This window comes from Aotus nancymaae, unplaced genomic scaffold, assembly GCF_030222135.1.
Source record: "Aotus nancymaae isolate 86718 unplaced genomic scaffold, 86718_ANA_hifiasm-v0.15.2.pri h1tg000009l, whole genome shotgun sequence".
Taxonomy (NCBI): Eukaryota; Metazoa; Chordata; class Mammalia; order Primates; family Aotidae; genus Aotus; species Aotus nancymaae.
In genome coordinates, this window is record NW_026988420.1 from 10,367,557 (window position 1) to 10,382,610 (window position 15,054).

General features: G+C 45.2%; 1 protein-coding gene across 3 annotated transcripts; it reads left to right on the forward strand.

Moving 5' to 3' along the window:
• The first annotated feature begins 1,549 nt into the window (after positions 1-1,549).
• CBY2 (chibby family member 2) lies at positions 1,550-14,285 on the forward strand. 3 transcript variants are annotated; one of them, XM_021676214.2, is made up of 4 exons: positions 1,550-1,624; positions 2,258-2,338; positions 13,011-13,372; positions 13,436-14,285. In XM_021676214.2, the coding sequence occupies exons 1-4, from the start codon at positions 1,550-1,552 to the stop codon at positions 14,283-14,285; spliced, it is 1,368 nt and encodes a 455-aa protein (XP_021531889.2). The 3 variants fall into 3 exon arrangements, with proteins under 3 accessions (XP_021531889.2, XP_064229542.1, XP_064229543.1); XM_064373472.1 differs by lacking the exon at positions 2,258-2,338; XM_064373473.1 differs by lacking the exons at positions 1,550-1,624; positions 2,258-2,338 and adding an exon at positions 3,025-3,072.
• The last annotated feature ends 769 nt before the right edge of the window (positions 14,286-15,054 follow it).

The following is a 15,054-nucleotide window of genomic DNA, read 5'->3' on the forward strand; positions in this document are numbered from 1 at the left end:
CTCAATATCTTGTCCGATGCATCTCTCCTACTTAGTTGTTCCTGAGTTGTATCCTTTATAATAAAATTGTAACAAAGTATTTTTCCTGAGTTCTGTGAGCTATTCTAGCAAATTATTGGACCCAAGGAGGGAATCGTGGAAACCCCTGATATGTATAGCTGATCAATCAGAAGTACAGGTGGCTCAGATTTCTGATTGGCATCTGAAGTGAGGTGGGCTTGTGCAACTGAGCCCCTAACTTATGGGATCTGATGTTAATGTTATTGAGCAAAAGGGGCTTGATGCCTGATGTGCTAGAAGCCAATACCATGACACTGGGCTTCAGATAAAAGAATAGATTTATTTTGAAAGTGAACTCGAAGAGATAGACCAGGGTCAGCAGAACCAGAGACACTATAACTTCCCTCTCCCATCTCCCACACCCACATTACAAGCAAGCTTTAACTGAAGAAAATCTACTTATGGTAAAACCAAGAAGATGATTAATTACATTTCCAAAGATCTTTTTCATCTGAGTCTAGGAGTCTCTCTGTGCTGATATTAAAGCAGTATTTTTATTAGAAAAAGTTCAAGGAGTGGATTCTGAGATTAGTAGGTGATTCGTGCAAGGAAAGGGGAGGTCTGAAAAGTCTTTGGGCATGCACAGTTATTTCTTCATGTTAACTCCTGAGTGGCACGTGCAAATTCAGAGGGAGTTAGTATGAAACAAGTGGTGGAAATTTGGGCTATGACATCAGCAAGCTTATTCTGTGCAAACTCCAGTCAGCCATCTTGGTTCCAACCAGTTTCGGCCAGGTTTTTCTTGATCTCACAAGTGGAGAGAGTTTCGGTGTTTCAGCAGCTTGTTTCTTTTCTAATCTGCTATCCTGCAAACTCAGAAAATTCTGTTAGTTACTGGTTTCTTACTCTCTGAGACTTTCCAGACCTCCTATTTCCATCCACCAATCACCTACTAATCTCAGACCCCACCCACTGAACCTTTTCTAATAAATATACGGCCTTAATGCCAGCACAGAGAGACAGATTTGAGCTTGACTCTTGTCTCCTTGGGAGTTGACTTTCAATATAAAAGTTCTTCTTTTTTAAAGAACTTAGTTTTAGTATTGTTTTCTATTGGGCAGTGAGCCCCTTCAGCTCTGTAACACTAACTCCAGGTAGATAGTGTCAGAATGAAATTGAATTGTAGGACACACAGTTGGTGTCAGAGAATTAAAGAATTGAGTAGTGTCAGAAAACACCTCAGACTACACTTTCTCCCTTGGTCTGGGAAGAGTTTACTTTGTGTTTCTTTCTTCTTGAGTGACCCAACTCCAAGAAGATGCCACTTCTGGAGAAAGGACAGGACTCTCAGCCTGGCAGTGAGGATATGAATGGCAGCTGGGATGACCCAACAGGGGGCTAATATTTGGGCTATTGTGTGTCATACTGACCCTGACCAGCCATGTAGTCACAGCCCCCACGAGCTCTTCCTGCCTGTCAGATGCCTCATTCCCACCTGTGTTGCTCAGAGAGAAACAATGAGCTCTGAAAAACACCATATTCTTTTGTGATGTCACCTCTGGAATGTTCTGAGTGTTTTGGTGACCAAGTTCTGCATAGGACCTATACCTGGCAACTCACATTGGTATGGCTTTTTACTTGAGATAGAAATAATAATCTTAGACAAAGAAGCAGGTCCAGCTATCTCTGCTTCAAAGACTTTCAGAAGACTTTTACATCCACTATAATATCTATCCTTTTTATTTTTTATTTTATTTATTTTTTTGAGATGAAGTCTCACTCTGTCACCAGGCTGGAGTACAGTGACATGACCTCAGCTCACTGCATCCTCCACCTCCCGGGTTCAAGTGACTCTGCTGCCTCAGCCTCCTGAGTAGCTGGGACTACAGGCACGCACCACCACGCCCAGCTAATTTTTGTATTTTTAATAGAGACAGGATTTTACCATGTTGACCAGGATGGTCTCGATCTCTTGACCTCGTGATCCACCCACCTCAGCCTCCCAAAGTGCTGGGATTACAGGCCTGAGCCACCGAGCCTGGCTATAATATCTACCTTAATATCTGTTCAGAGACTGATAAACCATCATATCAGATACCATCTACATATTCTTCCAAACTCAGATTTTCGTAAATGTACATAAATTGACAAGAGGGAAATAAATTAGTAGGAAGTTCTATGTTTTTTAGGTGAGCAATTGAGGCCCAGCCCAGAGGATGAGCTGGGAAGCTGCAATCTTCCTTTCTCTTTTCCACAGAACTCAAGGCCAAATTTTACAAGAAAAAGAGATCCCAGATCGGAAAGCCTAGAAATCCCAATCAATGGGGTTCTACCTCAGGTAGGGATAATCACAGAAGGATATAACCTATCAGTGTTAGCCAGAAAACCCCCCACCTCTTCCTTCAAAACTCTAGCAAGATGTTGTAGAATAAGCAGAGATGGTCAGGGCTTCAGATTCTAGTTCGGGTTGGCTGCCAGCAGGCGGTGTGCTGGAGAAGACCACATAGCCTCTCTGGGCCTTGGGCTCTTTTCCCCATGAATGAGGTGGCTGGGTCAGATGATCTGGTAACAACTTCCAGTCCTAACATTCCAAGTTTCTGTGATACTGTGAAGTAACCCAGCCTTCTCAAAATGAGATCTTTTGGTGCTTAGTGTTGTGCGATCACTCTGGATTTCCGGGGGAGAATTAGAACTGGGACTGGAATCAAACACATAAGAATGAATCCATGAGAAGAAAACCTAGTCCGTGGACAAAGGGGTACAGAGTTATTTGGAGTTGTCGAGAGAATTAAGCCCTGCTGTGCACCAAAGACAGATGTAGGGGCCATGGGCCTGGATGCTTTTGAGGTCAGTGAATTGGTGAAGTCCTCACAGGCTAGAGATTCTCAGGTCTCTTCCTGCCTGCAGTCAGCTGTTTCCTTCGCGGGGTCCTCTTGATTGAATCGACTCTACTGCTGCTAGGTCACAAAGGGGTGGCTTTGCTTTCTCCAGAGTCACCTAAGGCCCCATTGGAAGACCAGGGCCATGCAACCAGAGGGGTTGAAATGTAGGATGGAGGAATCCAGTGCAGAGGTAACTATCTCAGAACTCTGTCCAGGGATGTGTGGGAGGAGGATTGACCACTAGTGGACATTCCATATGTATAATTGTAACAATCTAGGCAAGTATGTTCAGCAGAAAGCAAAAGTATGGAAGAAGAAAACATTCTGGATGTTTGTTTTCACATTATCTTTATAACTTTGTAATGAATAGTGACTTTTCTATTCGTTTTAGCTCATGAATCTTAGCCAGAATATAAGATAACTTCCTCCTGATCATTTGACAGGGTAACAACAAGCTGATAACAAGCTGTAGGAATCTTTTTGGGCCCGATTCCACCTGAAATACGCAGGGAGATGTGTTGGCCCCTACTCCCCCGAGAGTTGGTGTTACTGCTGTGATTCTTTCATAGCCCATATAAATCAATCTTTTCTTCCTGGGGCCTCCACTTTACATGCTTTGAAAGTACGTCAGATGGCTGAATGTTCTCTGATAGTAACCTCAGTAATGTTGGGAAAGTTGGTGTTTAAGACACTTGGTCAGGCAGAGGGTGCCAGCCTAGGGGTGGGTATGAAGGAGGGGAGAGGATTTGAAAGAGTAGTAGTCATGTGATAGAGGGACTGGAATGATGTTTCCATCCACGCCCACCACGCTTTCCCTCCCCAGCTCCCAGAAACAGCCCAGCAGTCAAGGAGGAGAGAAGGTGGTTGAAGACAGCTCCAGCTTGTCTTGAGGCTGCCTGCTTCCTGTGCTGGAGGACCTAGTGTTGCTGCTGGGGTCTTGCGGGGCAGAGTGGGTGGAGAATGAGAGAATATCTCCTGTCTGGGAATGTGTACCTCACATGGGCAGATGCAGCCTTGTGCATACACTCGCCAAGCAGGCACGAGCCACGCACCAGGTTTTGGACACCTGTCAGGATGCTCAAGATTGGCACTCTGGGGGAGGGGCATGGGTGTCTACAGCTAGATGATCTGAACCAAAATACCACCAGGGCTGCGAGAGGGACCAATGTGCTCACTCTGCCTCCCTAAACGAGATGGTGCATGGCTTAGGGGACAGGGTTGATCTGGGAAGCAAGGAGAGAAAGAAATATTGACTGAATGTTGGTGCGATCATGTGTCGGGCACGGGGCCAAGCTAGTGTGAGGTAAAGATCTTACAGGTACAGAAACTGGCACCCTCAGGAACTCCACTAGTAATGGCAGACCTGGAGGAAAGGGCCTGAACTCGAATCAGTGCCCATGTGCTCCGTTTACCTCAAGCAGGGCGCATGCCACTTGCTGGGCCATGCTGCGTCTTAGCTCTGTGGTTCTTCTCTTGCTTTTTGGAGATGGAGTCTTCTCCGTGCATCTTAACTGCTCATCTCTGGGCTTCTTATTTTATATTTGCGGAAAGCTGCTCTATTCTGGGGCAGAGTCCATTTTCCATTTGTTTCAGAAAGGACTTGCGGCAGCAGTTCTGTCTCCCGAAAGTGCCTCTGGCTCCCAGCTCCCAGTCCTGCTGGGCATTTGGGCTTCTCAGTTACACTGCAAATGCCTGTGATCACTACTTGTTATCAGCCCTTTTCAGGACTTCTTGTTTCCCATTTTTCTTCCTCACATTAAATATTTGTGTTTTCTGATCTATTTCCCTCCAGCACGTTAACTTGCAAGCTATCAATATCGTTTCCTGCCCAAGCTAGCTGTTCTCCTGGTTCCTTTCGTACATCATAATTCAGTCTCACAGACTTTCACGTTTCCCCAATGAGCGTGCTCTGTGAATTTCATTAAGACGTTGTTTACTCCTAGATCATCAATGAAAGAGCTGCACCAGGTCAGACTGAGCTCCAATAGCACCCTCCGGTGCCTCCTTCATCCCTCCCAGTTGCCTTTTCTCCTTTCCCTTTGTTTGGGCTTTTTCCTGGAAGCAGTGAATTCCCGCTGACAGCATCCAGATCTCTGCTACTTTGAATAACAGTTCACAGGAAGATTTCAGGAGAGTCTGCTAAACAGTATGCAGACATACTATATATGACATCTTCTTTACCCTCTTTGCTGTTAACGTTGTAATTCTATCAACATCAATCACATTTACCTTGTGAATTATCCTTTTACCTGTTAGTATTTATTAAAACCGCCATTGACTTTGCCGTGGTACCAGAGAGCTGAATTAATTTAAAATAATGATAATGAGACTTAGCCTTGTCATCTCATATGAAAATCAGTAGCATATTTGGCTTTTTCTTCCAGAATCCTGGGGCCTCTCAACTTTATGTGCTTTAAAAGTACCTCAGATGGCCGAATGTTCTCTGATAGTAACCCTCAGGAATGTTGGCAAAGTCGGTGTTTAAGAAACTTGGTCAGCAGGCTGGGACTCTGTTAGCAGTGTTTGGACATCTCTTCTGGGCCGTGGTAGCCACATTTTTCTGGATGTGGAGAGACTTCAGTGCATGTCAGCTAAGCCTGGCTAGTTGCTGTTCAGGCCCATCCCCAGACTCTAGATGGGAGACCATAACCCCAGTAATTCCACCCCAGAAGGTCCCACCCAGAGAGACCTGTTGCTGTAAGTCCTGTAGCACCAGTAAGAGATTTTGGTCCTTTCACTTCCCCTTTGCGCTTTGGCCTTTGCTTTTGCTTCCCTTCTTTCAGTTGTCCCCTTCTCCCATGTTCTTCACTTGCTGCCAGGTTGGTGATCTGACAGTCACAGTTGTTGGTAAATTTCAGGCATTTCCTTCCAGAACCACTTATATCTAAAAAGGAGATGCTGGCCGGGCATGGTGGCTCATGCCTGTAATCTCAGCACTTTGAGAGGCCAAGGTGGGCAGATAGCCTGAGGTCAGGAGTTTGAGACCAGCCTGGCCCATCTCTACTAAAAAAAAAAAAAAAAAAAAAAAAAAGCAAAAATTAGCGGGGTGTGGTGGTGAGCACCTGTAGTCCCAGCTACTCAGGAGGCTGAGGTAGGAGAATTGCTTGAGCCTGGGAGGTGGAAGTTGCAGTGAGCCGAAATTTTGCCATTGCACTCCAGCCAGGGTAACAGAGCAAGACTCCATCTTAAAAAAAAAAAAAAAAAAAAAAAAAAAAGGAGATGCCAGGGAAGAGGGCCAGACCTAATGCTAAGGAAGAATTCCAATCCACAGGTGGGATTTCAGGCTTCTGTGAGGGTAACATTCATGCCCTATGCCCTTCCTGGATCCTGGTAGGGATCCAGTTACAGCTATGAGCACATTTCCCATGAGGACAGAGTCTCCTGGCACCTTTCTAACACCCGAGGGGAAGGCATCATGAGCCCATGGCCAACTTATTCCCCTTCCGTATCAGCTTCATATCCCATTTGTCCATGAAGAGGCCAAACTTTTTCCTTCCTACCTACTGGATCTCTATGTGAGGGCATTTCCTAGAGACCAGGAAAGAGACAATCTTTTCTTCATGATCATTCGGGCCATGCTACACAGGCTGTACCTCTCAGGCTTAGGAGAACTTTACTGGGGTGTTCCAGGGTCTTTGTATTGGCATAGAGCTCTTGTCAGGGCTAAAAGATAACAGGGCGGGTTAGCTTGACCCATGAAACCAACCAGTGATACCACTGGTCGAGGAGTCCTACTGAGAAGGAACTGGCTTCTAACATAGGCCAGGAAGATCTGGAATCCTGGACCTGCATGTGTTTGCTGAGCTCAGATGCTCAGTTTTTGGGTAGCCCTTTTGTAAAGAAATACATTCCACATCGCATAGCACTTCAGGCCGGGTATGTTTAAACCTTACCAGTAGAACTGACCATCTGTTTGGTCTTTATGACAGCTTGCCTACCACTTTCTTCTCCTCTTGCAACCCCAGGAACTAGGCAGAGCAGCCACTTTTAGGTTTATGTTAGTGGTGACATTCAGAGAAGCAAAGTGACTTTCTCAAGAGCAGTCAAAGGAGGGACTTTTGAGTCCAAAGTTCTTGGAAATTTAGGGCCTCTACCCTCATTGGATTATATATTCAAGATGATGAAATGGATGACTAGCATGCTGTGTGCAGGAGGTGGTGGGTGTTCCTCTAAGGGAGTACATGGATGAACCAAGGGCTTTGTAAAATTCACATGAGGAAAACTCCATGCTTATGGATTTTACATCATACCGTAACAGCTTTGACCTGGGACTATTTTAAAATCTTAAAGTATGAATGGAAATGAGGACATAGCTTTATCAAATAAACTAAATATATTAAGGCAAAATAAATGGCCATTTTCATAGGCCAAAAATTGTAAAATGTTAACAGTTTCTTTTGGTTCAACCTAGTATTTCCCCCCAATCTTTCGATGTGTTTTGGTTGATTCAGTTATTGCCAAGGACTCATTAAGCCACCACTGCATGTGAAATTTGCTTTCTGATTCCCAAGACTTGGGATGTCAAAAAAACAAGAGATAGGTCGCTGTGCTTAGATAATTGCATCTTACTCACATGGGGAGAGGAGAGGCCTGGTTTTAAGAGAACCATCGCAAAGTAATGATATTAGCACATGCAAAATAAAATGTCTGGGCATTGTGAAGTGCTAGAATAAGCAAGGAGTTTGGAGTCAAATATCCTGATTTTAAACCCTGGTTCTCCTCCCTTACCAGCTTTGCAATCTTATGCAGAATCATGCCAGTTCTTTTGAGTATTATATATGAATACAGAAATCAATTAGCATATAACCTGACACAAGATAGTCACTCAGTGTTATTTTCTTCTTCTTGTTCTATATAATCTTCCTCTAAGGAAATGCTAAGCAACGTCTCTTCTAAAAGCAGTAGCCCTTCTTACATGTCTGCTGCTGGTTGTTTTTTTTTTTTTTTTTTGAGACGAAGTCTCACTCTTGTCACCCAGACTGGAGTGCAATGGCGCAGTCTTGGCTCACTGCAACTTCCACCTCCTGGGTTCAAGTGATTCTCCTGCCTCAACCTCTGAGTAGCTAGGATTACAGGGGCCTTCCACCATGCCGGGATTTTTTTTTTTTTTTTTTTTAGTAGAGATGGGGTTTCACCATGTTGGCCAGGCTGCTGTCAAACTCCTGACCTCAAACGATCCGCCCGCCTCAGCCTCCCAAAGTGCTGAGATTACAGGCATGAGCCACCGTGCCCAGCTGCAGCTCTTTAAAAACAAAGAAAATGTTCCAAGTCTCCGATTATTTCTGAACAACAAACCCTCTGAGAGAAGTAGGGCAGATGTTGGTGAGGTTGTTATAGATGGTTGTGCAGGTTGTGCACTGCAGTAACAGCGAATAGCACCTTCTAGAGTTGGGCATTTCAAAATTACGTAGGTTGGCCCTAATCCATGTTAACATCCACATTTTCTAGAAATGAAGGCACAGAAATGAAATAACTTTGTAAAGGTTATGTACTCATATAGTGCAGAGGCAGAACTCTCTTCAGATGTTGTCACTTCTAGTCCCCTGTTCCCCACATCTTGCTGTCTGCCTTAATGCTTTCTGCATTTTGACTTCTCTCATTTGCACCAAGAAATAGTTGGTGCTATTCACTGTTTCTTCAAATCAACTGGAAATTCCCTGAGGGTAGGGTCTGTGAGCTTGGCACATGGTAAATGCCACATTAATATTATTTGATTCACTGACATAAATGTAGGGGAAAAATTGGTGCAGTAACATCCCAAGTGGGTACATGATTAGGGTGAATAATTTTCATAAGGCCAAGAAAGAGCTTTCCTTTGAGGATTAAATCCAGCCAGCTCTGATCAGAATCAGAGAAATACCAGAGGGAAAGAAAAGTTTGCTTTGGGTCAGTGTTTTCCTAAAGTTCAATCATGATCCTTGTCGTATCTAAAAATGCCTGTATATTTAATGTAGGTATGTTTTCCCATTACTCATTAAAATAAATATATGACTACTGAAAAATTTTTAAATGTTTCCATGTTCTAAGAAACTAAGTCATGAGGCAGCACTGGACTTGACTACTTTCTTGGTCCTATCTAGGGATAGGAGGAAAGATAATGGGACTCAGTCGGAGGAGGAGAATTTGGTTTCCTGTTGAGGAAGTAAAGGGGACTTATTAGTCCATCAGCATTTCCTGGATGAGGTACTGTGGGCATGGAACAAGAGGGCACAAAGTCTGCTTGGGAAGGGTTGGCCGTTTAGAGGAAAGGACGAGATGCTAATGAAGTTGGTAAAAGAGGGCTGCTGGGGCCATAGCGGTACCAATTTACAAATGCAAATCCACTGGACAAGAGACAGGCCAAGAGAGCACTTAGGGATAATGACTCTTATCCTTCATTCTACAGAACTGGAAACTAAGGTCAGAAAGTGAGTGGATATGAGCAAGGTCATCTGAATGTGTGAATAAGGACTAGGGCCCAAACACTCAGGTGGTCCGTGGCTAGGGAGCCACCACATGTTAAGGTTTTGTTTAGTGTATTTCTGTTGAGGGGATAGTAGAATGTTCCTTGGGTACCCAGTTTGGAATGTGGATGTGGAGCACAGGCAGTGGAATGCCATGAGTTAAAAGCCATCATGAATAAAACATGGACAGGTAGAAAGCATCCATGACTCCTCTTTGGACCCTTAGTTGGATCAAGAAGATTGTCCCTCTGGCTGAAAAACAAGCATTAAAAAGAAATGAGAATTGGGGAAATTTGAACACGAACTCAGTATTTGCTGATGGATATTGAGGGATAATTGTTAAATTTTAAAGGGGTGATAATGGTATTGTGGACCTGTTAAATAGACACATATTTATGTATTTGTGGATAAAATGACACAATGCCACTTTGCTTTAAGAGAACCTAGTGGTAGGGGAGTGGTTGTAAAATCAGGCTGAGGCCTGGTGAGACAAGTGTGGTCTTGATTTGATACTTGGTGAAGCTGAGTGATGGGTACATGGAAATTTATTAGACTATTCTCCTCTTTTTGTGTATGTTTGAAATTTTCCATAATAAAAAGTTAAGGAAAAGATATCATGATCCCCAAAGTACTGCAAGTCATTTGATAAGTCCTTGGTGGTTTCCCATGTGTGTACTTCACACATAGAAGGTGAGGGAGCCAGCAGTGGGTTTGTGTCTTAGTGAAGGAACTAGTGCTGGTTATTTAACTTCTCTGAGTTTCAGTTTCTCCATCTGTAAAATAAGAATAGTGATAACATCTTATATGTCAGGGTGGTGAGGATTAAATGAATTCAGCAGGTAGAATGCTCAGCTCAGGACCTAGCGTGAAATTGAGGCTCAATATTTGTTCCCTTCCCCTTCCTTCTCAGGACTGGGATGCACATGTTGACTAAAACCACACTTTTCCATGTTGATAGTTTCTGGAGCCAAATCTTGCTGAGAGAAAGCATTGGTTCTAGTGCAAATATGGATAGGACCCTTTAAGATTCACTCTTTATTGGCTTTGACTAATCTTCCCAGAAATCCTGGATCTCAGGACCTTAAACCTACCAAGAAATGGTCTGGGTTATCTACAGTGAGATTCATTTTGATCACAGACAGCTACAGGAGCCAATGTGCTTTTCCAATTGAGAAATGTGAAAACCGTGGAGGCTGAACTTCTTTAAACTAAATACGATTCCAATTGCAGAATGCCTTCACACCCTTGCTATCTGGAAGACTGAGCATATCCTTACAAAGTTAATGACGTGTCTATTTCACAGTTAATGGCATAGAACTGCAACTTCTATTTATCTAGCTTTTTAAGTTTTATTCTAACCAACTTTATATACCATGCAAATTGTATCTCTCTCTCTCTCTCCATACACACACACACACACACACACACACACACAATGTAGACAACTCGACTTGTTTTTTATCTTCTCTATCTGTACAGTTGTGAAAATAACCTAAAACATAGGAATTGATATTTAGAGAACATTTTGATATACTTGGATGAAATGCTTGTGATGTAGCTATCATGATCATGATCTTGATCTTTTTATTTAAATTCATTGCTGCAATTTTTGCCTCTTCTCCAGTATGTATTCCACTTGCTCATTTCTTTTTGAATACATCTTATCATTCTCTCATTAATGAAATCTACTTTTCTTTATAATAATACCTTATGATTCTTTGGCACTTGGTGGTTTTAAAAAGATTTTTGCATGCATTATTTCATTTAATCCTCACAACAGTATTGTGAGCTAAATAGGGCACATATTATTCCATTTTACAGGTAAATTTCATTGACTTTTCAATGTTAGAAGGTGCCTTTGAGATCATGAAGCCTGACTCCCTCTTTTTTACTAGTGAAAAGTCTGGGTCTCAAAGAGGGTAAGAGAGCTCTCTGGTTTCAATGTGCCCATCAGTGCACATTGATGCATTTGCCATCAGTGACAAAACCAGGATGAGAATTCTTGTGACTTTTCAGTCTTTAATGCTGGTGTCTTTAAGTCTTTAACCCTCAGCTAAGCAAATTGGATATTCTACTTGACTTACAGCTGTCCTAACCACCTGCAGCCAGAATCACCTGAGCGGGCTAGTTAGAAATGCAGATACCTGGGCCATACCCCAATCTGCGTGAATCAGACTCACAACGGGAGGCTCAGAAATCTTCATGTAAAACTCACTGGGGTTATTCTTCTGTAATGGAATGTGTGAGAGCTACCAGCTCACTGGAGTTAAGCTCTGTGGATCTGAATCCCATTTTATGCGGTGGTCTTGAGGTCCATGGCCACCATCATGAATTCCTCAGGGTCCTTTGCTGACTTTATCACCACATGTTGAATGCTCATTGCTCAGTGATATGTCTGGGATGGTTCTTCTCTCTTTCCAAAATTATTACTCAGACTCTGCTTTGAGTCTAGCATTGCATTAGAAGCTGGGGTGGATATTTAAGGGGCTGCTAGCAGAAAAGATTCAAGGGTGGCTAAGAATGAGAGACATGCTGAGATGGGCAAGAGAGAAGGCTGGGCTGACCAGTGGCACCACCATTTTGGACACAGCAATTTGGGTGGCTGTTTGGATGATTCAAGCTGCCTCTCTGCTCACGCCAAGTGTGAGTATACACCTGTAGGTGGTGTCACTCGGGAGCAGTGTTTGTTCCTCCTTTAGGGTGACAGAATGTGCCAGAGGCCATGCTTAGTGCTTTTGTACATTACCTTTTTTAATCCTGAAAATATCTCTATGAGGCAAAGAGTAGATGAAGTTATCCCAATTTGAAATTGTGGAAATTAAAGCTCAAATAACTTGCCCAAATTCTTGTTAACTGGTAACTAGTGAGGCCAAGACTCAAAATATTTGGTTGACTCTAAAATCAATGCCTTTGACCTCCATAATAAAAAACTGTTTCTCATTATTCATGGATTCCATATTTGTGAATTTGCCTACTTGCTAAAATGTGTAACCACCAAATCAATACTTGTAGCACTTTTATGGTAATTCTCAGACATGCACAGAGAGGGGAAAATTTGAGTTGCGTGATGCTGTGAGTCCCCAGCCAAGGGGCCTTTAGTTTCAGCTCTTATGCTGGAAGATAGTGTCCATTGTGCAGTCTATCTAGCGCCGTGTTTTTTGCCGCCTTGTGCATTATGTTGGTGATTTTGCTGTTAAAATGGCTTCCGAGGCATTTCAAGTCAAGTGCTGTCTAGTATTCCCAAACAGAAGGTGGCTATGCTGTGCCACATGGAGAAAACACATGTGTTAGAGAAGTTTTGTTTGGGCATGAGTGGCAGTGCTGCTGACGCGAGTTCACTGTTAGTGAATCAACAATGCGCACTAAATGAGGTTATGTATTATTGCCTGGTTGACAAAAAGGTGACCATAGGCTCAAAGGAACGTAACCCCCTATTTCTGGTAGGAGCAATGGTTCTGTATTCGGTAATTCAGTGTTGGAGATGACGTCATAGAACAGAACTCGTTGGAATGACAAGGATCGGCCACATTTCCTTTTGAGGACCCCAAGAGGCAAAAGTGCCCACTGTGGCCAAGCCAGACGATCAGACGAGCTTATCTGGGGATGTCCCGTCTCCTTAGTTTGTCAGCCAGCCCTGAGGGTCAGTTTCATCATTAACGCTGGGCTTTCCCGTTCTCTCCCTCAGAGGGGCGCAGCCGAGCACTTCCTGAGGCTCCACAACTCGTATAGCCCGGCTGGCTGCGTGCGGCAGGCCGTCCTGCCCCGGCTGAGCCGCAGGGTGGCGAGCCAGCACTCCTACCCGCTGAACTGCTTCTCCTTCATGCCCTTAGACCCCATGGAGCGCCCTATGTCCCAGGCCGACCTGGAGCTGGACTACAACCCGCCACGGGTGCAGCTCAGCGACGAGATGTTCGTGTTCCAGGACGGGCGCTGGGTGAACGAGAACTGCCGCCTGCAGTCTCCCTACTTCTCCCCCTCGGCCTCCTTCCACCACAAGCTGCACCAAAAGAGGCTGGCCAAGGACTGCGTGCTGCAGGAAGAGAACAAGTCTGTGCGGGAGGAGACCAAGACCCTGCGCGAGGAGACCAGGACCCTGCGCGAGGAGACCAGGACCCTGCGCGAGGAGACCAGGCTGCTCCGCGAGGAGACCAGGCTGCTCCTCAAGGAGAACAAGCTCCTGCAGGTCTTCTGGGAGGAGCACAAGGCCTTGCGGGGCCGAGAGGAGAGCCGGGCCCCCTCGCCACTGCTGCAGAAGAACAGCGCGTCCCCGGAGGGAGTGAAGAAGGACCACGCTGCCCTACAGGGGCCCCGCAGCAAGGAGGACAGCACCCTGCAGCCCCTTCGGGAGGAGAACCGTGCGCTGCAGCAGCTGCTGGAGCAGAGACGGACCTACTGGGCCCAAGCGGAGGACGCGGCCGCCCCCGCCGAGGAAAGCAAGCCCGCCGCCTCGCCCCACGAGGAGCCCCACAGCCCCGGGCTGCTGCAGGACCAGGGCTCCTGCCTCTCCTCCCACTTTGAGGAGCCCAAAGGACCCCTGGCCACGCAGGAGGACTCCAGGGTGATGCGCACCCTGCAGGAGATGGTCGGTAACATGTCCGGGCCCTCCGGGGAGGAGGACGCCAAGGCGGGCCCCGGCCTGCCCGACGACTGCCAGCCCCTACAGCTGCTGAGAGAGATGAGCCAGGCCCTGCAGGCCCTGCGCGAGGAGAACCCGCTCCTGCAGGAGGAGAACAGAGCCCTGCAAGCGCTGTGGGAGGAGCGCAGGGGCTTCCTGGAGGAGAACAAGGCCCTGTGGGAGAACAACAAGCTGAAACTGCAGCTGAAGCTGGTCATCGACACTGTGACCAAGGTCACCGACACCGTGACTGGGGTCACCACGCGCATGGAGATGCTCATCGAGGAACTCTATGCCTTCATGCCGGCCAGGAGCAAGGACCCCAAGAAGCCCAGCAGGGTCTGAGGCCTCCACTGTGCCCCAGGACGCCGAGTGTGGGACACCGAACTCTAGGTGTAACAGAATCCCTTGCCTTTCTTTGTGATCCTCACCTTCTCCCACCAGTTCGTGCCTATTGAAAAGCAGCGTTAGCAGCCTTCCTCGTCTCAGAGTAGTAATAAAGATGTTAGTTGTATTCCTAGGTATTTTATTCTCTTTGTAGCAATTGTGAATGACAGTTCGTTCTTGATTTGGCTCTCTTTAAGTCTGTTATTGGTGTATAGGAATGCTTGTGATTTTTGCACATTAATTTTGTATCCTGAGACTTTGCTGAAGTTGCTTATCAGTTTCAGGAGGTTTTGGGCTGAGATGATAGGGTCTTCTAGATATACAATCATGTCATCTGCAAATAGAGACAATTTGACTTCCTTCTTTCCTAATTGAATACCCTTTATTTCTTTTTCTTGTCTGATTGCTCTGGCTAGAACTTCCAGTACTACATTGAATAGGAATGGTGAGAGAGGGCATCCTTGTCTAGTGCCAGATTTCAAAGGGAATGCTTCCAGTTTTTGCCCATTCAGTATGATATTGGCTGTCGGTTTGTCATAAATAGCTTTTATTATTTTGAGGTACGTTCCGTCGCATCATCACTGGTCATTAGAGAAATGCAAATCAAAACTACATTGAGATACCATCTCACGCCAGTTAGAATGGCGATCATTAAAAAATCTGGAGACAACAGATGCTGGAGAGGATGTGGAGAAATAGGAACACTTTTACGTGGTTGGTGGGAGTG

Excerpts from the sequence above, each read along its gene's own strand:
- CBY2 (XM_021676214.2), top strand. The coding sequence starts at position 1,550 with ATGTCACCTCTGGAATGTTCTGAGTGTTTTGGTGACCAAGTTCTGCAT. Across the intron at positions 2,339-13,010 it reads TCAATGGGGTTCTACCTCAG|AGGGGCGCAGCCGAGCACTT; the intron begins GTAGGGATAATC and ends TCTCTCCCTCAG. Across the intron at positions 13,373-13,435 it reads GTGCTGCAGGAAGAGAACAA|GACCCTGCGCGAGGAGACCA; the intron begins GTCTGTGCGGGA and ends CGAGGAGACCAG.